Source organism: Corvus hawaiiensis, chromosome 3 (assembly GCF_020740725.1).
Source record: "Corvus hawaiiensis isolate bCorHaw1 chromosome 3, bCorHaw1.pri.cur, whole genome shotgun sequence".
Taxonomy (NCBI): domain Eukaryota; kingdom Metazoa; phylum Chordata; class Aves; order Passeriformes; family Corvidae; genus Corvus; species Corvus hawaiiensis.
In genome coordinates, this window is record NC_063215.1 from 97,031,978 (window position 1) to 97,059,332 (window position 27,355).

The window sequence follows — 27,355 nt, forward strand, 5'->3', positions numbered from 1 at the left end:
CAGAAAGTATGAAGGCCTAGGGCTTGGTGACATGTTCAGCTGCTTTTCAATTTTCCTTTTCCCTCGGGCTGTAGGGCAAAACACACCATAGAAGCAGCTGTATTAACACATGCAGAACACATTACAGAAGTATTTGACTTTTACACACAATGCTGGTTCGACACTCAGCTCCTGACTGCTAGCACAGCTGTGACAGCAATAGCGTCTGGTGATAGAGAAGTCATTCCTCCAAAAAACTTCATGGTCTGGCAAGGGCCTCTTCATAGCTTTGGTCAATTCAACTCTACAATATGACTAGAGGAATAAACCTTTAATTTCCAAGGTATGCAAGTTGGGAAGCAGCCAGGGTAACTTCAAGCAGTTTACTCCTAGGCTCACAGTGTTTTCAAAATACAATATTTGAGCATGCCTGAAGTCTATCCATTCATTCCCACAGAAAAACATTTGATTTAAAGAGTGTGGATCCTTTCAGTGGGTTTTCAACGTCTAGGCAAATTCCACTTAAAATTTACATTAAAATACCAGGCTCATGTTTGCTTATTCTTTACCTTGTTTGAGTGTAGGAATTGATCATAAAGCCGACCCTCAAAAATACAAACCATGATTTTATGACTTCCTTTACTAACCACACTATCATTTATTTCCACCTCAATTTTTCTTTATGGGGTGCTGCGATGGATTTTTTTCCTGAAACTGCATTGTGGGCTCAGATATGTCATGTCTAATATTTTTGTCCTTTAATTGGTGAATTTGATTAATGATCGTGGCCTGCAACCCAGGTTTTAAACTACACAGCACTGCCTACTGCCTTCTCATCTTGTTTTCAAGCAATTTTCTGTTTCTGTGCCTCTCTCACATGGAATTGGCATTTACTAGGGGCCTGAACTTCTAAGCCTGGGGTGCCTGTGGGTGGGGGGATGCAAGGCCGAATGAGCCCTCACTCTAGTCATGGCTTTCACGACCTCTGAAGCCCAACTTATGACTAAACATCCCCTGTCATACAAAGCATGGCACCAAGTGCCACATCCAGTCTTTCCTCCACCACCTCCCTGAGCAGTCTATTCCAATGTCTGATCACCCTTTCTGTGAAGGAATTCATCCTAAGGTCCAACCTAAACCTCCCCTGGTGCAGCCTGAGGCTGTGTCCTCTTGTCCTGACACTGGTTGCCTGGGAGAAGAGACTGACTACACCCTCCTTTCAGGGAGTCGTAGAGAGCGATAAGGTGACCCCTGAACCTCCTCTTCTCCAGGCTGAACACCCTCAGCCGCTCCTCGCAGGACTTGCACTTCCAGACCCTTCACCAGCTCCGTTGCCCTTCTCTTTATTTTAGGCGGGGGTCGCTGGGGCCTGATGGCGGCACGGGCGGCTCCCCGTTCCTTTAAAACCACACAAGACGAGAATCCCGGTGCCGCGGCTCCTCTCCCCGAGGCGCGACGCCGCTCCCGGGGCGGGTGTGCTCCCGCCGGCCCCTTCCGGGCGCGTCGCTGCCCGCGGGGCGCTGCGGGCTCCTCCCGCCGCAGCCCGGCCGGCCCCGCCTCCTGCACGGGCCGCGTTCCGCCGGCGCTCTGCGGCCTTTTGGCCCGCGCCGGCCCCGCTCCTCCTGCCGGTGCTGCCGCGCTGCCATGGCGTGTACCGCCCCTGGCCGGGCCTGAGCGCCGGGAGCCCGCGGGGCCGCAGCCCGGCCGGGCGCCGACCCTGCCCCGGCCGCCGCTGGCCGACCCCCCGCCGCCTCCTTCCCCGCCGCCTTCGCCTGGCTCCGCCGCTGCTTCCCTCGACCGCGAGGTCCCGGCGGGAGGCGGCGGCGGGCGCCGGCTGGAGCAGGCGGCGGGGAAGATGGCGGGGAACGGCGGCGGCTTCGCTGGCGCCGGGAGCGGGGAGATCATCCAGCTCAACGTGGGCGGCACCAGGTGAGCGGGCGGGCCCGGGGCCGGCGGTGGCGGCCGGCGCATTCCGGCGGGCAGCGGAGCGAGGGGCAGCGCCCAGGGGGCCCTGCCGGGGCCCGCACGGCGGAGGCGCTGCCCGGCTATGGGGGCTAGGCCGGCCCGGCCCGGCCCGGGAGGGCGGCGGTGCCGACCCGCCTGGGACTGCCCGGCGGGGTTCCGTGGGCTCTGCGCTCTGGTGCTGCCGCCGGGACGGCCGGGATGAGCCTTCGCCCAGCACTTTGCAGGGGCCGGGGGTACCGGGGGATGGACACGGGGTGTGTTGGCAGCTCCGCGTGGTGTCTGCCCGCAATGCCACGGCAGCCTAGATACGTACTGCTCTACATACACCTTAGAGACTCCGCGAATACTGCTTCTTCAGGGATAGAAGCTTTGCTTTGCCATCACAACCATAGGCTTCTGGTGAGCAGTCTGTCTAGCTGCCTCAGAGACTAAGATATTAAAATCGCTGATATGATACTGGTATCCATGAGAATAAAGAGTTGCATTGTTTTCCAATGTACGCTGGAAAGTGTGGAAGCTGGCAGATGTAGACATTTTGGCAGGCTGAGGCAGAGAATTGTGAGACAGCTGTGGTCAGAATCTGCGTGATAAACAGTGCAAACATTCCTGTCAAAATGCTCAGGCGTGAAATCATTCGGATTACCGTAGCTAGTGGAAACTGAGGTAATGTGTTTTCCCAAGTAGTGTGTACAGCGTGGAGCCAGCTATAAGTAGTAGGAACTACTACAGCTATTTTAAGAATTTTCTTGCATTACTCAGAACATGAACTTGATCTGGTAACTAAACTGTGCTGCTGCCTTTCTTAGAGTGCCATAGAAATTGATGCAGAATCCCTGTGTTTTAATAAGACATTAAGAACCTGGTTCAACCCAGAGAAACTGCTTGTAACTTGCACAGGCAAAACTCACCTATAATGATGCTTTCAGGGTAACTTGGATGTAGGCTTGGACCATATTTTGTGTTAATGCAGAATAAGTTCTTCAGCAGACTCTGTCTTTGAAATTACAGGGCAATTCATCTTCTAAGGTTTTATTACCTGTGGAATCTAAAAGCTGCTTCAATTTCTTAGTTTCATCTTCCTTATTAAATGCCTCTGCAGAGAACTGAGAATTATGTACAGGACACACATCAGGTAAAAAATACACATCTTCAGAGGGCTTGCCTACACAGAGAAGTAGGAAGAATGAGGCAACCTAACAAGTGCATGTAATTAATTTCTAGCTGATGGTCTAGATTCTAGTCAACATTTGGATGTAAGGAGTAGGAAATGTGTGCATGGATATTTCCCGTTTAATAGGGAAACCCTCTACTATAGTACTTCTGAGTGAGAAGTTTTGGTCTTTTGCAAGCTCAGCTTCCCTTGTAGTGCCCATGTCTTTTGAAAACTATACCTGAGCCATGTTTTTCAGCTTGGAAAGGCAGGTGACTTTCAGCTGATAGTGGAGTGGATGATGTGCACAGCAAATGGGCAAGAGTGCGGTTCTGTACACATTTCCTCCTCTTCCTTAGTCTTCATTACACTCACTAGAAACCTGGAACTCTTAGTTTTGTTTGTAGAACTGTATGAGAAGAGGAAATGAGCACTCCCCTCTGTTTCTGACACCAGTTATACTTTGGAGCATGTACCACAGACACCCCAACTTTTCCATGTTCAGACACTAGGTTCCCACTGCTCCCTGGGATGATCAGGGCTTCTTTGTTGTGTGTGGCTGCTCCGTCACTTCCTGGTCACAACTTCTGAGGATTCCTTTACTGTGAACAGAAGTCTCTTGCAAGTTAATGTTCATAGAAATTACTGTAACAAATTGGGTGAATTCTTTTGGCTCTGTATCTCCCTCTGGTTACAAGGTAACTCCACAAGGACGGCAGACTATTAAAATGTTTGTTTTATAACTGACACTTGACATGTCTGTTTCCAGTTGATTATATTTGCTTTAAAATAACTGAAAGCTGGCATATGCTTAGGAGTGTTTTGAGGATATTGCACTGGGTTTGCCTAGTTTTCCTTATACAATGCCTGTCTGACCGCTGTATGGAGCTGCAGATACACCTATGCATGTAAATACTGCAGGCTAAGCTGCTTTCTGCATCCTGGAAAGGAGGACTCTGGTTGTTTACATAGATTAATGTCTGTGTATTAAAAGTTCTAAAGTATATGTTAGTGTGAGCTATTGCTTACTAAACTGGTACCACAGTGCTAAATTATAGACAGGAAATCCTGGTGCTGTCTAAATAGGCTGATAAAATTGAAAGAAGATGGTGGTGATGCTGCATCAATCCCCATAGTTACAAGCAGTGTTTGGATTAATTCTGGACAAAATTAATGTAATTCATTGTTTTCACATGTTATAATGTAGTCAAATGAATCATCCCTTACTCTTAATGTAGACAGAGGTAGTCACCTGTATTACTGATAAGAAAAGCTGAGCAAAACTACTTAGAAGTGCTAGAGAAGTGTTTTTTTGGCTTTTTTTTTCCAGAAAAGACTTTGTGCATGCTTGTGCTTAGAACACTGGTACTGTAGGTTTTCTGTTCAGGACAGATTTGCCATTGTGATGTTTGCAGTGAGCAGATGCACAATCCACATTTCATGCAGGGTGGTAGTTCCGTAAAGCCTTTGTGTTTCTGCCTCCTAGGGGGCATAAAGTAATGGGGTTTGTTTACATTTTTCTCCCCTTCAAAACTGGACAATACTAGTAGTGAAAATTAGGTAAATTATGACTAAGTAGTTTTATTCCAAAAATATTTTGTGATCCTGTACTAGATGGAGAGTTGTAATGGAATTTTACTTTTGCATATTCTTTTTTTGTTTTCCACTAATGAAGAGGTCACCAGAGGTTTCTTAGTCATGGCACTAGTAAGAGGATATGTACAGAGAGTGATGCAGAGCATGAGCTCATTGTCCAAGCTGCTGGTTAAGTTGTCTTCCTTCATGTTAAATCAAAACCAGAAGTAGTATAAAATAATCCATAGTTATTTATTATGTAAAGTACTGTCTGGCATCATAAGTAATATTATAATTTGTATTATTTCACAATATGATTCAGAGTCAATGATTTTTTTCTTTTAACTGTTATTGTTCTTGCCCCTCTGCCTCCCCAAGAGGGGCCCAAATAGCAAAATGGCAAATAATTCAAGTTCCTATGAAATACTAACTTGAAGCTCACTGTAGTCTCTTGCAGTGCATAATGTAGCACCCTTTCAGTCCTGAGTAAGAGCAGCAGAGTAGTGTGCAGTTATTGACAAATATTGCACACTGTTGATAAATTTATATTTTAGTGTTTGGATTTTGTGTGTGGAGCAGTGTTTGGTTTTTGTGGGCCTTTTTTATTTTTGCAAGCATGAATGTTGAAGTGGGAGAACCAGGAAATACAGGATGTTTGGGACAGTGTGTTACAAACAGATAAAAAAATGATACTTTTGTGGTCTCCAGACAGTCCTGCTTCATGCTGACGGACGATCTGTGCAAAGAGTCTGCAACTTCTGACTTTGTGCAGATATTAAAAGATCTCAAACTTCCCAGACTTGTTTGATATTAGCTTTGTAGGACAAATCAAAGAATGTTAGATAAAGCAGGCTTCTTTCCAACTTTATAGCTGTTTCTGAACTTGTAACTTTGTTTTCATAGGTTCAGCACGTCAAGACAAACACTGATGTGGATTCCAGACTCATTTTTTTCCAGGTATTTGTAATATATCATCACATTTAACAAAGACAAATTAACAGTCATTAAAATAATATTTACGTTCTCAGTTCTTAATTTATGTTGTAAATAGTATCTTTATTAGTATCCTTAATTTTTTCCCCCCCTTCTCAAGCAATGAGACAGATTCATTTGAAATAAGCTGTTATTCAAGAGGCATCCTCTTGCTTGAATGTAACCATGGCAGCTTATATGCGCTGAGGAGTTGTCACTTTTTAGATGGAGTATTGTGGAAATAACCTCCAATTCTGCAGGAAAGGGACAAGCCAGTGGCTGTGACTCTATTACCACTCGTGATCTTGCTGGCCATATGCATTAGCACTGCCTGTAACATTTTTGGTTTTGTTTGGTTTGGGGTTTTTTTGAGTTATTGCTCTACTCTGAGTTAACTCAAGGTTTTGAGGGTTTTAACTTGTGATACAGGAAGTGCTGAATTATTGAACATCTTCCTTTTATGTCACTGCCTTTACTACTTCTGCAGGTTGTGCTGCTTAGGTTTGTATTTTGTTCTGCAGCTGCTGTACCTCTATCACCTCAGTTAATCCTAAACCCACAAAGGAAAGCCTAAATGCTGGCAATTTTGCTTCCTCACATTTAATTTTTATATTCTAAACTTCTTTCCCAATAAAAGCCTGGCAGCTGACATATGCAGCATTTCCTGTTCCTATTTTAATGAAATGTTCAGATAGATGAAATGCCAAGGAAATGTCACCTTTTTTGAGGCATGCAAGGAAAGGCACAAGGAGGAAGTCTCATGGTATTCCCCAGTCTCTCAACACTAAATATGCTGTCTAAGGAGATTGTCCTGAAAGTTATCCAATACTGGAAAATCTCATATAATTGTCATCCAGAATCAAATGAAAGCTGTTGATGTTGGTGTCCATCTTACTTATAAAATGAGATTTTGGCATTGTGTTGTATATGGGTCTGGAGAAAAAGTATTTTGATCTGATGGAAGAAAACTTTGAAGTAAAATTGTGTCAAAATAATTAATCCCATTCTTGCCCAGTAAATCCTTGCAGATTGGGTGGTCTCCTCTTCCTTTTTGCTTCAGCAGCTTTTAGCAATTTAATCAGATTTTAACAAACTATACAGCCCTCTAAGTGCCTTGGAAAACTTCATCCTTTCAGGCTAGGCCTTGTGTCTATTTTCTTTGTGAATCTGAAGGTCCTTATGATGCAGCTCTCAGCCTTTCCTTAGGTGTGCGTACACTTGTCCTTTGTTCAGGAGAGATATTTCACTCCTCCAGCATTCTGGCTGTTTTCTTTGCTCAGATACACTGTGTTACCAAAATGTCACCAACTAGAGCTAAGTAACCAGAGTGTTGCTATACTGTGCTTGTGTCAGTGCATTTCTGGGGGACATCTAACGAAGATTTCCTGTTTTTCAGTTTGCTGAGTGGAAGAATTTCAACACTAAAGGATGAAACTGGTGCTGTGAGTAATGAATGTGCTGTAACTCGTTAATTCAATGTTATGCTTTTGGTTAGGTTCTCTCCTAAAGCATTTTCACTGTGGGTGCTAATGGAATTACACTGCCTGAGTCAGGCTAAACTTCCATCAAAATTAGTGACATCTCTGGCTTTCTGGGTCCTCATTTGTGTTTCAAGCTAAGTGTAACTGGAATAATGTACATATTTCTATTCTTATTCTGCATTGTGCAGGTAATGCAGAAACAGCAACTCCGCTTTTCTTAAGCAGAGAAAATGCTAACTGCTGTATTGCAGGGAGTTGTAATTTTCTTTAGATAGGCATTACGTATGTAGTTGAGTACTCCAACGTGGAAATGTAGCTTTTATTTTTTTTTTGGCAAAAACATGTAGTAAAATGGTCATTCCAGTCTGTGGGTATGATATTCTTAAATGGGAAACTACAGTTACAGTAATGTTGTTGAGTGATAGTGAGGCACACAAGCACTTTGCTAAAAGTGTAGAGGTAGTTTTGATGGTAATTGAATTTTAAAACGTCTAAACCTCTCCTGAGATCTTATTACAGTTACTGCATATTGAACATATGCTAGAAAGTGGAAGCATCCATTTTCCTTTGTGGAGATGAGAACCTAAAGAACAGATTTATTAAGTGCCATCTATTTGCAACTGTGTTTGTATATATGTCCTTTAGGAATGTTAAATTAGTGGATAGTAGAATAATGAGAACAAAGAAGAGGCTCAAAAACTTTGGATTTTGTTTGTCTGCTTGCTACCTCATCTTCAACTCCTCCTTCCCACATTCAGCATAAAATAGCACTTTAGTTGATGGTTGCTCCATAATAGTACTCAAGTACAGAAATTTTTCTTTGTAGATATTTATTGATCGAGATCCAGCAGCATTTGCACCCATTTTAAATTTTCTTCGCACAAAGGAGTTAGACTTACGGTAAGAAGTTCTAATTATTTCAAATGAAAGTTAATTCAATCAGAAGCATTAGAAACTCTTTCAAATGAGAAATATTACATTTTGCTTATCTGGTTGGGTGCCTGGTATATGGCTGAGCTCCCTCCTAGATGTGGGGCCATGTCTAGAATACATGTATGTCATGGTGGAGGCAGAAACGGCGACATTCTATTTTGCTAGTAGATTCTTATAATTTAGACCACTTCTTGCAGTGTATTTCTTTATTATTTCTGTATCTTTATTTTAATGAAAGTTAAATTAAGATCACCTTGAAATCTCAAACATCAACATGTTAAATGCATTTTGTGGTAATTCTGTAAACTGTTAGGTAGCTTGGTATTTAGATTGTGTAATATCCAGTTATATGCAAGCCTTTATATTCAAGATATTGGCTCACTTTGTTCTTGTTGCTTTTGGTTTGTTTTTTTCTATTTCTGTAGGGGAGTGAGTATTAATGTTCTCAGACATGAAGCTGAATTCTATGGAATCACTCCTTTAGGTAATTTTTTTTTTTCTTAATGTGAGCTCATATTTATTATTGTAGTAATGGTCTACTGACAAATCCTGAACAGTTATGACCCTGAAGGGCAAAGGGTTTTGTTTTTTTTCCCAAAGTAAAAGTTTTCAAAAAAGGAAGGATATTTGAGATAATGTAATGTTATCAAGGAAGTGAAAGCTGTGGTCATATCTGGGTTTCCTCCTTAGTGAGAAGATTGCTACTGTGTGAAGAACTGGAGCGCTCATCTTGTGGCAGTGTCCTTTTTCATGGCTACCTACCTCCTCCAGGTATTCTTGTGTTCATGATCTGATGTTGCATGCAGTCGCTTGCTGCTTTGGTTTGTGGGGATGATTGGCTGGGGTGGTTACCCTGGCTGTCAAACTGTCCTGAGAAAGCCTTCCTATGGAAAGCTAAGGACAAATGGTTGAACTGAACATTATTGTGATTAAAACCCAAGACTTGCATCTCTGTGCTGTAACAAACAGCATGTTTAGAGTACTGGGCAAGGGGTGTGGCATGTTAGTACTAAGCAGGCTGTGTTTGGTTGTAGACTAGAGCAGAGGTTCTCCAGGAGCCTTTCAGTTTAATGTCATCAGCATGAGGTGCTTTCTTCTTTCTGAACGTAGTTACCTTGGGTGTCCTATTGCCTAGGTGACAAATCACCCCTAATGAGCTTTCCTTACCAATATGAGTACCTGTTTGACTTTTTTAGTTCTCTGTAGAGATGAACACAGTACATGTGTTAGCCTGAAGTCTAAAGGATGTCTAGCCATTTATCAACAAGTTTTTTGAAGATAATTCCTTGAATTGTGAAAGTCAACATACAGAGCAAAAGCACTTTTTGTTTCAGTGTTACAATATTGCCTGTTTCTTGCAGCAGATAAATTAAACTTTTGATCAAAATGCACAGGTGTTAATCCTATATTTTGAAAGTGAACTAAAATCTGTTATATTGCTAAAGTTTAAGGAGGGGGACAAAACTTTTTTTTTTTTTTTTAATAGGCATTCCCAGCCGTAAAATAAATAATACTACTGGGCCACCGACTGACATCAGAACGGGTCAGACTGAGAGTGAGATGCATGGAGGTGGTGTCCAGCCTACACTTGCTGGTACAGGGGAAGGTACAGTCAGACTAGGTGAGGAGTGTCAGTTTTAAAACCAAATCAAATTGCAAAGATGATTGTCTCTGGGAAATAAGAACTGTGTGCCTGTATCTGGTTTAAATCTGCTGTTCTGTGTTTGCATGGTTAAAATTGCTGAATACTTAAACACTACTCCCTATGCAGTATTGAAGGCTCACTGTTGCACAATCCAGATGTGAGGCTTGAGAGAAAGGCAAATCAAAGTTCTTCATGCAGTCTTAGCCCAGCCCCTTAGACAAATGCCTCACACTGTACTACAGCCATAATAAAACCAGAGAGCCACTGTCTCTTTGGTCTCTGTTCAGGGCCTGCTTCCTGTTCTTCCACCTCTTTCTTGCTCCTGATGCCTCACTTACCCTGCAAGAGTCAAGTTTTCAGAGTAAAGGTAGTCTTCACGGAAAAATTGTTAGTGAGATAGACCTTAATTCTGTCGTTTTCCAGCTTTTGACTTTGCAAGCAAAATGATGCTGTTAGAAATGTCATATTTCTGTTGCAATCCTGTAAATTGTAGCAGTGTTAGGAAAATCTTGACTATGTTAATGTATGTAACATAAAATAAGGATATGAGTTGCTGATTCTTCTTAGTGAGCTGCTGTAGGTTTGGAAGCAGGCAGTCCTGGGGGAAATGAGGTAGACGGTACAGTCGTCAGGCATTAGTTCTTTAGCATATCAAGGCTGTGAGGAACAATACTGCTAACTAGAATATTGCTGAAAATATTTCTTGAAAAACTTAATTATGAAAGTTTCTGTTGCACATCCTAGCAGAGAGCTCTGTCCTGTTATAGATGTCTCTGCTTGTCACTTGCCTGACTTCAGCTTTGTTGTTTTTAGGATTTCCTGTGGACCCACGGAAAGTCTTAATAGTAGCTGGCCACCACAATTGGATAGTAGCTGCCTACGCCCATTTTGCTGTTTGCTACAGGTATGAGTAGTGTTCTTTGTCGGGTTACAGGAATCTAAAAAAAAATATAATCTTTGGCTAAGAGCAAAGCAAAAAGCTTACTCTGAAATAGCAGTAGTTAAATGCCTTCAGTCTGATTCTTTAAATACGAGTTGTTGCTTTTTTTGGTGAAAATAAACTGCTCGATAGGAACTCAGATTTTTCTGCCTTGATGTGAGTTCTTGATACTGTTGAAAAAGTTGCAAATTGACTGCAGTAAAACTGTTTCAAAAGCCTGTTTTAAAGCAGTCTTTTAAATGAAAATTCACTTCAAAGTTTTTCCTGCTGTGGGTTTAGAAACAGTCTGTGAAGTTACAGTATCAAGGAACTTGAAACAGTTAATGAATTTTTGCTGCATAATTTTGCTGCCTTGCCTTAAATGTCATGGTTTTTAGCTGAACAAAACTGTTAAACACTTGCTGCTTCACTTGGATGGCTGAAAAATATCTTCAATGTCTTGAAAACAGACTGGCTATTTTTTAAGATCAGGTGAACATAAGCAATACCTCCATATTACAGAAGCTGGTTTTAGGTCACATCTCGTAGTCTTGATTTAATTGGTGGCTGTCTTTTCGATGGAAAGTAATGGAAAGTTTTAGCAAGGCTGTTGCCCATACCAGTCTAACAGGGCTGTCATACTGTGGTTCAAAAACAGAAGGGAGAAGAGTGTAGTGTGAACTGTTTCTTTCTGATTACTGCCAAGCTAAAGCTGTAGTTTGCTGCCTTATTCACTCTCTAGAATACTAACTCAGTTGCTTAAACTTTGTAACTTAAATCACATCTAACTAGCATTCACCACTGCAATTTTTTTGTCTTTAATTTTTATTAAATGTGGTTTTTGTTTTCAATTATGCTTCATGTGGTCTGACAGAGAAAGAGGAAATGATTTGCAACTGGTTTTGTGCTAATTGTCCCCTTCTTAGGATTTTACCTCTGACTGTTTTCCTTGGCTGCTAGCTCACTTTAAGTGAAAAATTCTTCCTCTTTCCTGCTTGGCAAACTACTTAACAAGTCTTGTTGCCATTGAGATTATGCCATTATTGATGCTTTTGATGAACCATGTCAGACTTGAATGGTTGCTGAGAGAGGGTGCAGGTCAACATGCCAGTTTAAAGTGCTGCTTTTCTTCACAGATACTCAAGGTAGCAGTCTTGTATTTTTTTTTTTTTTTCCTTTCAAAACCTGAACGGGCTCTAGGAATACAATGGTGGAATTTTCTCTCCTCCATTCTTCTGCAGCAAAGCACAGTGCATCTTAAAGATTTTTTTTTCTTTTAAAGTATGACAAAAGTTTTTAAAATTTGATCATAAAGTTTGTGAGAATGAATGCAACCAAGACAAAGTCTTGCTATTGCAGTTGTGCTCTTAAATCTTTTCACTACAACTTCTGCATGTTGAATGGTTAGAGCACAGTGATCTGGGGTGCTTCAGCTCCAAGCAGGATGCAATGCTGAAGTGAAATAATGGCAAAAATGCTGAAAAGTACACATATCTTTCTGCTTTTAATTTTAATATTTATATCATTTGACTGCAGAGATCTAGTCTGCTTTAGCTCCATTGCAAATTATCTAAATTATTGCCTGAAGTTGTCAGATAAATAGTGCTGACACCATGTAAGTCTTTAAAACGCACAGGGAAATGATCCTCTAAAAATAAAATTTACACTCAATTTAGTATTATCTGCTTACAGTATACCATGAACAGAAATTGTGGCTGGAGAGCAGAGCTTTGTGCTAAAGCATGATTGGGTTTCTTGCATGATATATAAGGATATTAATGAGTTTTCTTCTAAAATCTTATGCTGAACCTCATTATCTAGCGTTTGTCTAACCCAGACTTTTGAGTTCATCTTATAACTTCTATATCAGATGTGCTTATATGAAGAAAAAGCCCAGCACAGGATTCCAGTAGCTGCAGAGCACTGAAATAATATGCAATATCAGACTTCAAAATGGGAAAAAGTGCAGCTCTTGTAGACTGTAGTTCTTAACTAGAATTTGAAGCTTTGTGGCTTAGAGTGTAAGACTGAATCATCCACACTCGTTCAGGATTAGACTGGGCTGTCTGTTCTTGAATCTCTGACATCTGCTCCCCATTCTCCCCTTTGCCCTTCCAGAATCAAGGAGTCATCTGGGTGGCAGCAGGTGTTCACAAGTCCTTATCTGGACTGGACCATTGAGCGAGTGGCTCTCAATGCCAAGGTGGTTGGAGGACCTCATGGAGACAAGGACAAGATGGTTGCAGTTGCCTCAGAGAGTAGCATTATCTTGTGGAGCATTCAAGATGGTGGTAGTGGCAGTGAAATTGGTAACTATAATTTCCTGTTTTGTTTCTTCTTTTGTGTGTGTAACTAGAAAGAAGTCTGACACCTTGTGTTCAGTATTCACTTCCACAGATTGACCAAACAAGCTATAGTACAGCAAACTGTTGGAGTATATTAACTTTCTTCAGTTCTGCACCAGGAATCCTGTCTCAAAATCAAAGAGATGGAGAATAAAAGAGAACTCTGTTTACTGAAGAGATAGTAACCAATACTTACTGTTCAGTTTGAGGTTTTTGTGTAAAAATTCAAATTAAGAGTTAAAATTTCCCTTAGACTTCCATTTGAATCTAGGCCATAATACAGAGGAATTAAGCTTTGGAGGTGGAAATCTACAGATACAAAGAGATTCTGCTCTTTCCTTTTCTTTGTGTTACTAAAGCCACATTTTTACATGGAGATGATGAAAATACTTTAGTTCTCTGTCAAATGTGGTTCATAAACGGAATTTGGAAGATGAAAATTTCTTGGGTTTATAACTTGGGTGTCAGAGTAGGAAAAAATGCCCACACTATTCCTTTTAGCATACAGGAATTACTGCTTACACACCTTGACACTGAAGGACACAAAATTGTAAGCTTTAGAAACAGCAAGAAGACATTTCCAGAAGTAAATATTCCCTGGTACTGTTCTGATGGCTTGTCTGAGTCATTGCTGTTCAAATATAGGGCAAATTTGGGAGGCACTGACGAGAACGGTATTTGGAACTTCCTCTGTCCTAATCCCTGGTGTTTGAATAACCACTGCTATGCCAGTAATGTCTGTTTCCTCTGGCAGTGGATACTGCTAACAAAGTGTGACAGCAGTCTGGTTATGTGAGCACTTTTCTCTGAAACTTAATGCTGAGCTAATTTGTTATTAGATGTATCTCCATAGTTGAAGCCTTGAGAATTATAGTGGCCATAAATTAAAGTCAAAGTGGCCAAATTCAAGTTTTGACTCATGTGCCTTTAAAGAAGAGCTTACTTGACAGATCCTCAGGCAATTTTTAGCCATGTTAATGGGTGTTGCTTTTTTTTTCCCTGCATGAATATGTGGAAACACTAAGTCATATTTGAAGATGGGGAAAGGCAAAGGTCTTGTATGAGCTCTTTTACTTGTGACTCCTAGAGTTCTTATATATAATCATGGTTAGCAAAATGGAAAAGGAGATTCCACTGTATTAAAGAAAAACGAAAGGTGTGTTTGTTGAAGATGAAATTCTCTCCATTAAACACAGCGAGTAATTATCGTACCTGAGAAGCCTTTTCTTCTCTTATGCTCCTGTTGACTGAATCTTAAGGACAGGGAAGATTTGGTGTGACAGCTGTACTCCTGTTACAGGCATTGCTTTAAGCACTGTGCCATTACATTCCTCCTGCATTTTCTGCTTTCAGTTAGCTGCTTGTGTTACCTTGGGATTTGCAGTAAGATACAAGAAGCAGCATCTTGGATTTTTTTAAATCAAGTGCAAAGAAACACAAAAAACCATTGTAGACTTTATTTTCAAATCAAAACTCTAAAATATGCCAGTATCATAAAGTTCTGATAGCTTAGACTATGACTGAAAATGGCAACAAAACTGAAGCAAGGACTTTGCTAAACAGGCTGTACTGCACTGAAGTGACAGTGTGAAACAGAGTAATTGCCACTTGGGGCAGGAGGAGGGGCGAAGCAGAGAGAATGTGCCTACAGGATGAAATTCCCAGTCAGAGTGACATTGACCAAAATGTACTGCTGTTCTTTGGATAGTAGGTCATGTTGATTGGTTTAAGAAAGTGCTTGCGTTTAGTAGTTACAACTTGAATGTAGCTGTTTTGTTTCCTTGTAGAGACAAATGCTTGCAGTGCTGCTTTGTGTTAGAGATACAGTACACTGCTGTCATCTTGTGAAAGAAACTACTTGTTCCAAACAGTTGCTGGAGCCTGGCGACACCATCCCCAGCAAATTGTGTGGGCTGGCATCTTTGTGATAGAGCTCTCCCAGGGCGCTTTCTTCCCTTTCAATATTACTTACACAAGACACTGCTGCTGGGTTGCTGCTGTAAGCAGTATTTTACTGAGAGGGACCCTTAGGACAAGAGCCTGTCATTACATATAGTGTTGTCTCCCCTGTGGACAAGTCTCAAGATTGTTGAGCCTAAGCAGGACTGACACTTCAAATTCCTCCAGACCATTCAAGCTGTCTTCCTTGATTTCCTTGAACCTCATCCTTCTCTGGAGTAATCAATTCTAGTAGTTTCTGTGGATTTTTTTATTACTGCCTTTTTCATGGGCCTGTACTGCTGAGTCTTATCTGCATTGAATGATTGTGCTTTGCCCTGGAAAATGGTTTAGCACCATAATTAAAACAATTTCCTGAGATTCCTTCTTGGGTCTTACAGAGGGCTGATTCTTGTGTGGGAATGACACTATTCATTTGAATTTGTCCAAAACAATGTTGAGGAATTTTCCTGCTACTGGATACTCTTGTTTTGACAACATCTATCTGCTGCAGTTAAGGTATACTAGTGAGAAGTAATATAAATATGTAGAGAGAGCAAGATGGAATAAGAAACTTGTGAGCAAAGCTTGACACTTTGGTGTTGTAATGTATCCCCAGTACTTTTGTACTTACCAGGCAGAAAAACATAGCCTAGAATTATTTACAAACCAAGTTAATTGCAGGGCCAGTTTGCTGCCAAACTTGGAAATTACCTCAGACCTTTTGAGTTTGCTGTAACTTTTAAATACATGAAGAATAAGTAGTACAAAATGTAGTTTGCTATCCAAGTTTACAGTTCAGTTAAAGTTATTCATGTTGGATCTTTGGTGAGACTTGGAAGCTCTAAAGAAACGATCGATTTTGTGGAAGGCCCCAGATGTTAAGGTCAACTATAACCACAGCCACTGATGCCTGTCAGGCTCTGCACTGTTTTGATTTTTATTGAGTGAAATGTTGATGACACATTTCCTTTACTTGGAAGGTCAGCGTTTGCTGGTAAGTTTTATTTTCCAAATTTGAATAGTATGTGAAATGAATATGAATAGTTGAATATGAAACTGCTTCCCTCTATAGCTTCAAGTTTCAATAGCCTGTTAGCCTGTACTCTCTGCTTATGGACCGCAACCAAGCTAAAAGATCTGGAGATAGAAAGAAAGAAGTAGGCTTTTGCAGGCTGCTTATTTTTCTGGGTCCAAGCATTTCTGCTAGAAGAGAAATTAGAATGTATTCAAGTAGGGTCACATCTAAGTTGTTCAGTATTTTCCCAAGAATAAGGCTGAAGCCTTGTAGCCATATTTAGTTCCTCAAATACATTTTCAAAATATTTTTGCTTGACTGGACTTAAAAAAAGGGGGATCAAGAACTTCTAATACTTTAACAGGTAATTGCAAACTAGTATGGTACAAAGTTGTAAAACCCTTGGAATTACTGTTTCTTAAATGACACTTCGTAGTCATAGGAAGAAAAAAAACCAAACCACAAAACAGCAACAAAAACTCCTGCTTGATGTAATATGATTTTTTTTTTAATTTTAAAGCCATTTGAGAACTTGATGGCTGTAGAAAAAGGTTTGTATATTTCATAAGGGCTCTTCTAGCTTCTCTTGCCTCCTTTCTCCTTTCCAAATAATAATAGTATTAGCAGAGAAGACATCATGCTGCCATTTAATGGAACCCAGTTTGCCGCATGCATGGTGCCTCACCTAGCACACTGCAAACCCAGCTACTTTGCTTGCTACTCTAATAAATGTGTTGTGATAATAATGGAGAGATTCCATTGTTACTGTGTTTTTATCTTTACTTTAGATGAGCTTCACAGCATCTTCATTTTTTGTAGGAGTGTTCAGTCTTGGAGTCCCTGTAGATGCTCTCTTCTTCATTGGCAACCAGCTGGTGGCTACAAGCCACACAGGGAAAGTGGGAGTATGGAACGCTGTGACTCAGCATTGGCAGGTCTGTTCAATTTTCCACATCACTTTTTACAAGCTGGTAAAAAAAGCTTTCTAGTAAAAAGAGAATAAAATAATCTAAAAGTATATGGAAAATGCTCATCATAGTGTTTTCAGCCCTGACTTGTGTTACGGAGTTTATCACCTGGGTGTTGTGCCTGTGAACAGAATGTTGACTTGTTTGGTGCTACTACCAACCAAGCTTTTTAGGCTTTTAAATCAAAGGATATGGTGTGATTTGGGGTAATAAATGTCAAATGCCAATATATTTAAACTTCGTTATGGATTACTAACTCTGTAAAACTTCACTAGGATCATAGGAAATAAAATTGTGGGGAATGTATGACAGCAATTTCTGGACCATCTGAAAGAAGAAGAAAACAAGAAGGGAATCTGGTATCTGGGGGTCTCCAAAGCTGCTTTACAATGGGAGACTCCTCTTCAGCAGAAGAGCACATGATTATATTTTAAAGATGACTGTCTTGTGTGTGGATGCTTCTGGCTGCACTGATTTGATTCCTGTTGTCAGAATGCACATTAAATAGAGAGATCCCTGGAGTCAGTATGAGTCTGAGAAACAGTCAAGCATTCAAATAACACAGCCAGATGTACACCTTTGTGGCACAAAACCTGGATGCAATAGCAATCCCAAAAATGCCTTGCAAATCTCAAGAGGCAGAACTGACCTGAGGTTGCTGCACTGTTTGCTGACTGAGTTCTGATTTGACTCTTATGTGACAGTACTAGTAACAAATAACACAGGTAATAGGTGTGGGATAGCACTGCTTCTGCAGCAGACACAGACATGTTAGCATGGCCTTGAATTAAACAAAACATTATTTAAAGTTTTACTGATGCCTTGCAAAATCTTCTGTTAAGAGACAACTTAATGCTATGTGGCAAACTGGTGTTTAATAATATTTTCTAAAGGAGCAAGTCATAAGAAATAAAAACTGATGTCCCATTCATCATCTTTGTTTCTGGGGGAGCCACAGAAATTTTTCTGATCACCTAAATAATTCCTCAGTTTGACTGACTATTCATTTGGTGAAAGTATTTCTTATTGAAGAGTAGAAAATATTTGAGAGGCTTATATGCCAATATGTCTATAAAACATTTTGGCTGGTTTTTTTTCAAGAGGATGAGAATAGCTCCTTTTATAAACAAACAAACAAAATCAACCAAACAAAAAATTAACAAAAAACCACCCACATAAAACCAAACCAACAAAAAAACCCAAAACAAAGTTTCAGGGTGCTTTCTGAATCTTGGGCTCTTTTGTTAGTAAAAAACCCAAAACAACCCACAACTGTCTTCCTGTAGATCTTCATCTCCCTTTAGAACACATTCTTTTCTTGAAGAACCCCATAAAGATGTAAAGTGGCAGGGCTGATCTTGAAATTCCTAATGAGAATATCTGATATTTAACTGACTGCTTTCCATGAGCTGCCCACAGCTCTGGACTTGAAATGCTGTCATACTCTCTGTGAGAGAAATTTTGGTAGAATAGTGTGCTGATTCCCCATTTCAGAGCAAGAACTTGATCTTCTTTCAGGCTGATGTCTTTCTAAGTTCTGCTTTAAGGAGGCTTAGTTTGTGCAAATCTGTTCTTCCTTATGTGGTGTTCTCTGATGTATTACACCCTGAAGATGTAATTCTGATCTCAGCATCTGATTGGTTCTTTTATCTTCTTCTCTTCTTGGAGATTTGAGCAGACTGCTGAGGTTGTTTCCCTAGTACTTATTCCTCTGGCAGTGTTTCAGTTGCATGCTACAAGGAGGAGGAGGAGGAGGGTGTGGGTGCTAGTTACATCAGTAATGAAATTCTTAGCAGAGGAGAGCTTAAAGAAGCAGCATATTAAGTGCTATAGTTTAAGAGGCAACATAAAGCAGTAAAGTGTGACAGAAAATCCTACTCTGCAAAGTGAGGTTTCTCACTGGCCATGCTTTTTTACCAGTGACTATTGTACAGGGTTGCTCTGTTTCCTAATGAAAGTTCACGTCTTGGCAGATGGCAGCTGCTGGATCACCTCTGGTGTTCCTGTCTGCTGCAGAAGGAAAGAAGATAACGTTTACAATATGTTTTAGGGGCTTACAGCCATACTTAATTAGGAAGGGCTACTGGTTTAGAGTCTGAGCTCTTTGCAATGTGGGGAGGTTTCTGTGGTTGGTTTGTTTTGCTTTTATCCAACTGATTCATTGTAAGTATTTTGCAAATGATTTTTCAAGTCTCTGTAGCAATTGGAGGGATGCTGCTGGTCAGAGAGAAATGAGAACTTAGGCTGAAATGTCCATGAATTAGTATTCAATGTACATTAAGTTAACTGACTGAACGAAACATACAGGTACAGGACAAATACCATGATACTGTGCATGTTTGAGTGCTCTGGACAAAATGGCTTTTGGCTTTTTCTTCTCTGGGGCTGAAGAAAAAAGAATTACTGAAATAAGTGATCTTACCTAAGATAAACTAAACTTTTTCTTTGCTTGAGATCTCTGTCCCTCTTAAAGGAATAAGCACTCCTTTTAATCCTAGAAGGCAAAGAAAAGGCATGTGTAATCCTTCACCTTGAGTCGTAGACCAGTAAGTAAAATATGACAGGGCTGTCTTCCAGTTTACATGGTGTGGTTGTGTGTTGGAAGTGAGAAATTGTAACAGAACAAGAATTTTTAGCCCTCATTATATATCTGCTTGAGGCAGAGATTTCCACAGTTTGGCAGAGGGATACAAAACTTGGGATAAAAGAAGGTGTAGAGAGGTAACATCTAGTTCCTTGGTCCAGAAATCTCCTAAGGACTTGTCAGAAATGGAAGAAGGGAGAGGACAGAAAGGGTGAAATACACTCCCTGGCATATAGGAAAAAAAATCCACTTTTGAAGATGTGGTTTAGCTGCAACTCTCTAAGCTCTGTTCCTTCACATGGAGAAGGATCTTCCAGAGCAGTTGTACTGATTTGTCTGCATGTGTCCGCTGAGCTCCAGGACTTCAGATCCAGTTTGGTAGAGGAATATGCAGTGCTTCAAGGAATGCCGTTGTACATGCAAGTGTGTGCACAATGGCTTCAGTCCAGTACCAAACTCAAGTGATGTTAAACAAAATATACCAAAAATGTCTGAAAACTGAGGAAGTAGCAACCTAAATTCTTGATTCGATTATTTTTTCTTTTCTATATGCACTAGGTTCAGGATGTTGTTCCTATCACAAGCTATGATACTGCTGGGTCTTTCCTGCTGCTGGGCTGTAACAATGGGTCTATCTACTACATAGGTAAGAAATGGGAGCAGGGTGGAATAAAAAGGAGGTGGTACTGAGCAGTATTTTTGTTATTCTCTTTAGTTGATTTAAGTAGCATCAGAACAACTCTGTCTAATGAGAGTAATAAATGTCTCCTCCCCACAGACATGCAGAAGTTCCCACTTCGAATGAAAGACAATGATCTTCTTGTGACAGAATTGTACCATGATCCTTCCAACGATGCTATAACAGCTCTCAGTGTCTACCTCACACCTAAAACAAGTTAGTATTCTATCACTGTCTCTTCGCGGAGGGTATGTTAGAAATGTGGAGGGTTTTTTTCATAGCAGGATTACACAAGGTAGTCCTTAACATAAACAAAGAATTTTTCTTCATTTAATCACCTTCAAATGGATGATGAACACTAGGCATAGCTGTTTTCCCTTACACCTGTACATCTGTATAAATAGGTACATACACTTACAGGTATTCCTATATTAATGCTTGTGCCTAATGTATCTTGGTTGGTTTTAAGCCTTTTGCACAAGAGAAGCACTTAGATTGTGAATTGTATTTGCTGAAATTGTTTGTGCCAAACTGGGTAAGGGGGAGACACAACCTTGCTGTTGTGTCTAACTTTATAACCAATAGAGTAAGAAACATTTCCTTATGCAGCTGGATGATGCTTTGGTATTCTGTCTGTGCACCCTTTTGTCATCATTGTGCAGTTATCTTTTAAATTAAAAGAGAAACAACAGCAACAACAAAAACCCAAAGCAAAGTAAAACTCAAAAAAGCCCAGACTGGAAGAAAGTGGTTACTCGCATAATGATATCGATACCACAGTGACTGTTTTAACTGTAGTTCTTCCTGTTTTGCTTTGCTTTCCCATTTGCCTCCAACTATGGCAGAAAAATAAATATTATGTGGAACTTATAGATCATATCACTGTGAGGGGTGCCAAAATATCTGATCATCTGACTTTAGCCATTTCTTTTTTCACTTTTTTCACAGGAGGGAGGAAGGGAATGGGAAAGAAGGCTTTTGTTAAGACAATGTTGAAGCATGTAGTATGGAATTGCTACAGACCTTGGGGTTATTTTAGTTGCAAAATGCCCTTCCTGTTTATGGGAAAACAATGAGTAAACAGTGTTTAAAAACCATAGCTTTCTTACTGTGGAAGCTTGGAAATACTGTTTTCTACTGTCTCCTTCCCTGGCCCCCAGTAAGCCAAGCTTTCATTCCTGGGGGAACAACTGTGTTCTTGCTTGTTTTAGGTGTAAGTGGCAATTGGATTGAGATTGCATATGGCACGAGCTCTGGAGCAGTGAGGGTGATTGTACAGCACCCTGAGACAGTTGGGTCTGGCCCTCAGCTCTTTCAGACCTTCACGGTTCATCGAAGCCCTGTCACGAAGATCATGCTCTCAGAGAAACACCTTGTGTCAGGTAAGGTGTGCACAGATGTGGATTGGTGGTTCTCCCCTCCTCCTGAGCAATGCAGTATTTGTATGCTATGCTCTGTAACTTGCATCATTCCCACATGTAATAGAAATGAGTTGGACAGATTTGAGGGCAGGGGAAAGGCTAGATTTGCTTGGATCCTCTTTCTTAAAGTAAGCATTCTTCAAAGCCTTTAGCAGTTGAAAGGCACAAGTTTTATTTGACCAGATACTAGAACAACTCACTCTTTCATTTGTGTCTTATTCCAAGGTTGCCATTTGTGGAAATAAAAGGGTTTGTAAACAAATGTATCTCTGTCAAGTTTTATTGTTGTGCATAGGTCCTTCAGGACTAGTCTTCTTTTAAAAGCCTTTCAGGAGGTTTCTGGGCTGCAGCAAAATGTGCACTATCTCCTCCTGGGCCCTAGAAAAAGCCTTCCTGTGACTTCAAAGGGCTGTCTCTGTTTCTTTTCTCAGCAGTCTCCCAGTGTTTGTTGTGCTATTCTGCTTGTCCTGTCTTATGCTCAGGAAGGTGTCTTACTTGCAGAGAAGATGCAGTGGCTCCTTCCTCTGTAAAAATCTATTTAACCCAGAATCCAGCAGCCAGGGCATGGCAGAGAACTGATTTACATCTTGCTGCTATCCCATTATTTGAAAAAAAGGAACAGGAAAATGGTATCCAATTATACTGCAAATAAACAGCCCATAGGTCATCTGTTCCCCTGCAAGTTGCTGCTAAACCCTCAGTACCAGGAGAGGGCACATGTGTATGTACAAAACTGAGATAATTGATGATTTAAATTCAATAGGGTTATTGTGTGAGGAGGGTTCTGCTGCCAGGCTGCTCTCGTGACACCTTGTCCTAGCATCTGCACACAGGGGATTGAAGCGGGCTGTAGGCTATTGGTGCTAAACCAGAACTTAGTTTTGTGTTGCACCTGTCTCAGCTTCTTGAATTTCTGAGGGAAGATACAAAACTAGTCGAAAACAGGACATCAGCAAGAATTTGTAGGCTGTTAGAAAATTGTCTGGAGATGCTATGTGACCTCACATTGACTAAATTTTTGATCACTCAGTCTGGAAAAACTATAATGTAGATAATCATTAGAGAAGTTTATCTAAATGTTTTGTCATCCTTTGTAAGTGCCCATCTTTTCCTTCCTAGTTTGTGCTGATAACAACCATGTACGGACATGGACTGTGACTCGGTTCCGGGGCATGATTTCGACTCAGCCAGGCTCAACACCTCTTGCATCATTCAAAATCTTATCCCTGGAAGAAGCGGAGAGTCATGGCAGCTATTGTTCTGGAAATGACATTGGTAGGATGTCTCTTGGTTGTGCTGTGCCTGTAACTTCACTAGTCTCATAATGGTTTAGCAGACCTTCAGCCCTATAACATGTAAGCCGATGGGTGTAAGCTCTTATACACTGCTTTCCCCTTGAAACTATGGCAAGGATCTGTAATAGTCACTTGGAATTATTATTTAGGCTGTAGAGAGTGAGTACACTTAAAGGACTTACTCCAAATGACAGAAGGGACAAAAAACCTTTGGAACACCGATACTATACCTCTTCCTTGAGCAAACTGATGTAGCATTTCAATTCTGATTTAACTAGAGAATGAGAGAAAGCACAAGAGACTGTATTAAGCAGATGAGCATAGCAAACATTTGGTCTGCAAATTCCAGTTCACTGTTCAGCTGAGGTTAAACAAAGCATGGAAAAAATTCTTAAATGACTTTGAAGTTGTGACAAAGTTCACCGAAGCCTTGCAACTGCAGAGGCAAATGGTGCTAGCGCATTGCTGTAGCAAGGTACTGAAGGAATGTGTGTTGGTAAATAGGGGTAGACAGGTAGATTCCTTGGTGGTCTGAGCCTTGCAAATGAACCTTTGATGAATAGGATGCCCTGTGAACACAGCCTGGGGTCAGTACTATGGCAAGAAATCTGATTAAGCCTTTAGACATCTAGGAGCTGCAAAATAACAAAGTACTTACTGTTATTATAAAGACCTAGTGTAGGGTTTGTGCTGACATAGTCATTCCTCTAGGAACACACACAAGAATTTAAGAATGTAAGAATGTGTGTCCCTTAGAACAACAAAGACTGATTTGGCTTTTGCTAGCTACTGATGGTTTTTGGCTCCCTGCTCCTGATGCTTTAAAACTACAGTGGTCATACTCATATAAGTCTGGGTCTTCACAACTGATTGGGGAAAAAGGTGAGGGAATTGAAACAAACAAATATGTGATCTTTCTTTTTTCCTCTAGGACCCTTTGGTGAACGTGATGATCAACAGGTGTTTATCCAAAAAGTTGTTCCCATTACGAATAAGCTGTTTGTAAGGCTGTCTTCAACTGGGAAAAGGTACATCCATGCTGAGGTTTATAAGTGTGAAAGGAGCAGGACTACGCCTGTTCAGGTGGTGATGTCTCCCTCCTCCATGCTGAGTGCATGCAGTTGCACATAATAGTCTTCTACTGTGCTTGACAGCTCTGGCTGAACTCTTGTCTGTGTGCTAGTAACCGAACTGTTACTTAACGATTGTTATAACCTTAAAGCCAAAAAAAGGCTTTTTGAGTAGTGTGATATCAGAGACTCACTTCGTGATGGCTAACACTGGTGAGCTCACAAAGCAAACATTTCTGTGCCTCTACAGAATATGTGACTTTCAACCATGGTACCATGCTACCATTAAATTTCAAAACTGATGCTGAAATTTACGGTGGCAGTGATTATGCTGCTCACAAAAGTAGACAGGGTATCTCTCTTCCTTTGCACTTGGCTTCGAAGGTATTAGAACCTTTAAAACAGAGATACTGTTTTCTAGGTCATCTATTCAATTATTTCTTAAGCTTGACTTCAAAATATTCTACTGCATGGCTGTCAAATAACCACAGCTGCTTTTCTTCCTCTTAGCCTAGGAAGATGACAAGAGATCAGAAAAAACAGTGCATCTCAGTTCTATGCTTCATTTTTGCATCTCTTGTCTAATAACTTTGAATCTAGATGAAAACATTAATGCCTCAACACTATGACTTATTTGGGCACTGCTTGGGTGAAAAGTTCACTGCAAAGCACCAGTAAAGCAAACCCAGAGCACGAGCAGCTTAGTTTTGGGAGTCCTTCTCTTCTCCTCACTCCCCATAAACTTCTGAAATGAAGGGGAAAAAAGAAATGGAGATCTGCCATGACAAGTGAAATTGCACTTGTGATATGACAAAAGTTATCTTTATAGATAACATTGGATATATCATCTTTGGATCTTTATGCATATCTTCTGTGTTATATTTGCTGTTTCTGCAGGTTCATTTCCTAGAGTGTTTAGCATATGAGGGGGCTGGTTTCTGTCATTCTTGTGAGAGCCTTAGCTTTCTAATCATTGCAAATAGAAAATGGACATAAAACACGTTGGTGTTGCCCAGTAAACAAGCAGTAAGAGTGCAGATGGACTGGGGGTGGGAAGGGATTGTCTGCAGCTGAGCAGTGTGCCAGGCATGCAGGGGAAGGAATTTCATCTGGCGGAAAAGTCTTTTTCTCATGGCAAGTTTGGTGCCTTCTCAGAAAATTGAACCAGTTCTGACTTCACTGGCGAAACTCTGCCAGGTGCAATCATTCTGGTAATTTGGGGTTTCTCTTCCTGTAGGATCTGTGAGATCCAGGCAGTTGACTGCACTACCATCTCGTCATTTACTGTGCGAGAATGTGAAGGATCCAGCAGGATGGGCTCCCGGCCACGCCGCTACCTCTTCACTGGACATTCTAATGGCAGCATCCAGATGTGGGACCTGACCACAGCTATGGACATGGTTAATAAAAGTGAAGACAAAGGTAAGTTGTGTTATGCTAGGACTGTGGTGTGGTTCTTTTTTGTGTCCTCAGATGTGTCTGACTGCAGTAAATGGATTTGGCCTCTAAGAGCTCTCTCTCTTGCAGATGTTGGTGGCCCCACAGAAGAAGAGCTGCTCAAGCTGCTTGACCAGTGTGACTTGAGTACCTCTCGCTGTGCCACACCCAACATCAGTCCTGCCACCTCAGTTGTTCAGCCAAACCGGCTTCGAGAATCTAATTCCAGGTAAGTCACCAAGGGTGGCACTGGCTGCAGACACCAAAGGTTTTACTTTTCAGGTAAGCAAAGGGGTTTGGTGACTTGAATGCTGTAGCTAAGCCCCTGAATTTATGCCCTTAGTGGCTTGAACTACACACACATACTCCTTGGTTTCTTCTGGTTTGTATTTGTGCAGACTAAAGTATCCTCTGAGAGTCTGAAGTGATCTGGAAGCCTTTGTGTGGTGGCTGTGATGAGTGTATTGCTATTGTAGTGGGAATTGCAGTGGTAGGTGGGAGCAGTGGTGTGCAGAAGACCTGGCTGCTATTCTCAGCCTAACATCTACTCTTCTTGTATTTTCTGAAGCCTCCAATTGCAGCACCATGAAACAATCCACGAAACTGCCACGTATGGTTCTGTGCGGCCATACAGAGAAAGCCCCCTCTTGGCAAGAGCGAGGCGGACAGAGAGCTTTCACAGTTACCGGGACTTCCAGGCTTTTAACTTATCCAGCAAAAGCCCAACAGAAAAGGCAGCTGCCACAAATGGGATTTCAAGCCAGACAGAGGCCAGGAAGGCAACAGCTGAGAGCAGTGCATCTGAGAGGAAGGCAGTCCAATCAACAGCACTTGAAGCGCGAGGCACAGGTGTGACAGATGCAGGTGGGTGTTGCAGTACAGAGGTTCACCGACTGCCAGAGAATTCTCTGGATCTCAAAAGAAGAGGACCAGAAGAAGAAAATGAAACCAAAGCAGAAAGCAAAAAGAAAATGGGGTTTGAAGGAGCTGGTTTCCTGGGAAGGAAGAAAGTGCCTCTCCTGGCCTCTGCACCAGTCCTTGCTGAAGGTGGGCCTGAAGTACCTGGTGCAGCTTCTCCATCACCTACAAAGACAGCTGCTTCACCACGACACCGGAAGAATGACTCATCCTGCCAAGACTACGGCTTGTGAAAATGGGTCTGGTGGCAAAAACAAGGTGCAGGTGCCCTCTGGCTGGTAGCAGGCATAATGTTATGTGTTGTAGGTTGTTTCTTGAATGGGATTTTGTTCTGATACCAGAATAAAATTTGTAAGGTTATGAAAAAGTACCTAGCTGCTAAGCTTTGAAGGGTTGCCCACATCCATGTGTGGCTCTATGTAATGCTCCAAAATGTAGTACGGTACTTGGTCCAAAATATTGTTGTGCATTCTTGCGTAAATGTGGTCAGGCATGTGATATGTTGTGATTATTTTTGTTTTGGGGAAAGGGACGGTGCTAAAGGAAAACTTGGTTGCTGAGCAGAGGATACCCTTCAGATGCAGCCACATGTTGCTCTACAGAGCTGCTGCTGTCTTGGGTGGTGGATTTTGCCTAATTCACAGAGCTGCCTCTGCAGTTTTGTTTTATGAATGGGCTCCTTGCTCTGTATGCTGCTGTCTGATATCTGAAATGTTTTGTGCAGGTTAAGGAGGAAGCTATTCAAAACAGCATATTATTTTGCCTCTTAGTCCAAATAAATTGCCAGAGGAGTGTTGCTTGTACTTTCTGAAAATGTGTGGTATCAGATGATGGATTTTGCTGATTGTGACTGAGAGAATGCATAAAAATATGCTTGGCAGAATACACAGAACTGGCAGTCTCTTGAGGGCCTCCTTGTCACTTTCTCTGGAAAAAGGACAGAGATGAATATAGGAGTAGGTTTACTGTCATGGTGTAATAATTCTCAATTACAAGTGCCTTGACATGGTATTTCATACCTGTGTCACTCTGGCTGCTTGCTGTTTGCACCTAGTTTACTGTG

At 41.3% G+C, this 27,355-nt stretch overlaps 1 protein-coding gene across 1 annotated transcript; it reads left to right on the top strand.

The window, feature by feature from the left end:
* Nucleotides 1-1,718: 1,718 nt before the first annotated feature.
* On the top strand, nucleotides 1,719-27,197 carry KCTD3 (potassium channel tetramerization domain containing 3). The gene is made up of 18 exons (XM_048298184.1): nucleotides 1,719-1,908; nucleotides 5,573-5,626; nucleotides 7,038-7,083; nucleotides 7,949-8,022; nucleotides 8,481-8,539; nucleotides 8,746-8,826; nucleotides 9,542-9,676; nucleotides 10,514-10,604; nucleotides 12,738-12,928; nucleotides 16,740-16,855; nucleotides 20,031-20,118; nucleotides 20,251-20,367; nucleotides 21,363-21,533; nucleotides 22,692-22,847; nucleotides 23,799-23,895; nucleotides 25,175-25,359; nucleotides 25,465-25,603; nucleotides 25,943-27,197. Exons 1-18 carry the CDS (start codon nucleotides 1,835-1,837, stop codon nucleotides 26,523-26,525), a joined length of 2,457 nt encoding a protein of 818 aa, XP_048154141.1. The 5' UTR covers nucleotides 1,719-1,834; the 3' UTR covers nucleotides 26,526-27,197.
* Nucleotides 27,198-27,355: the final 158 nt, after the last annotated feature.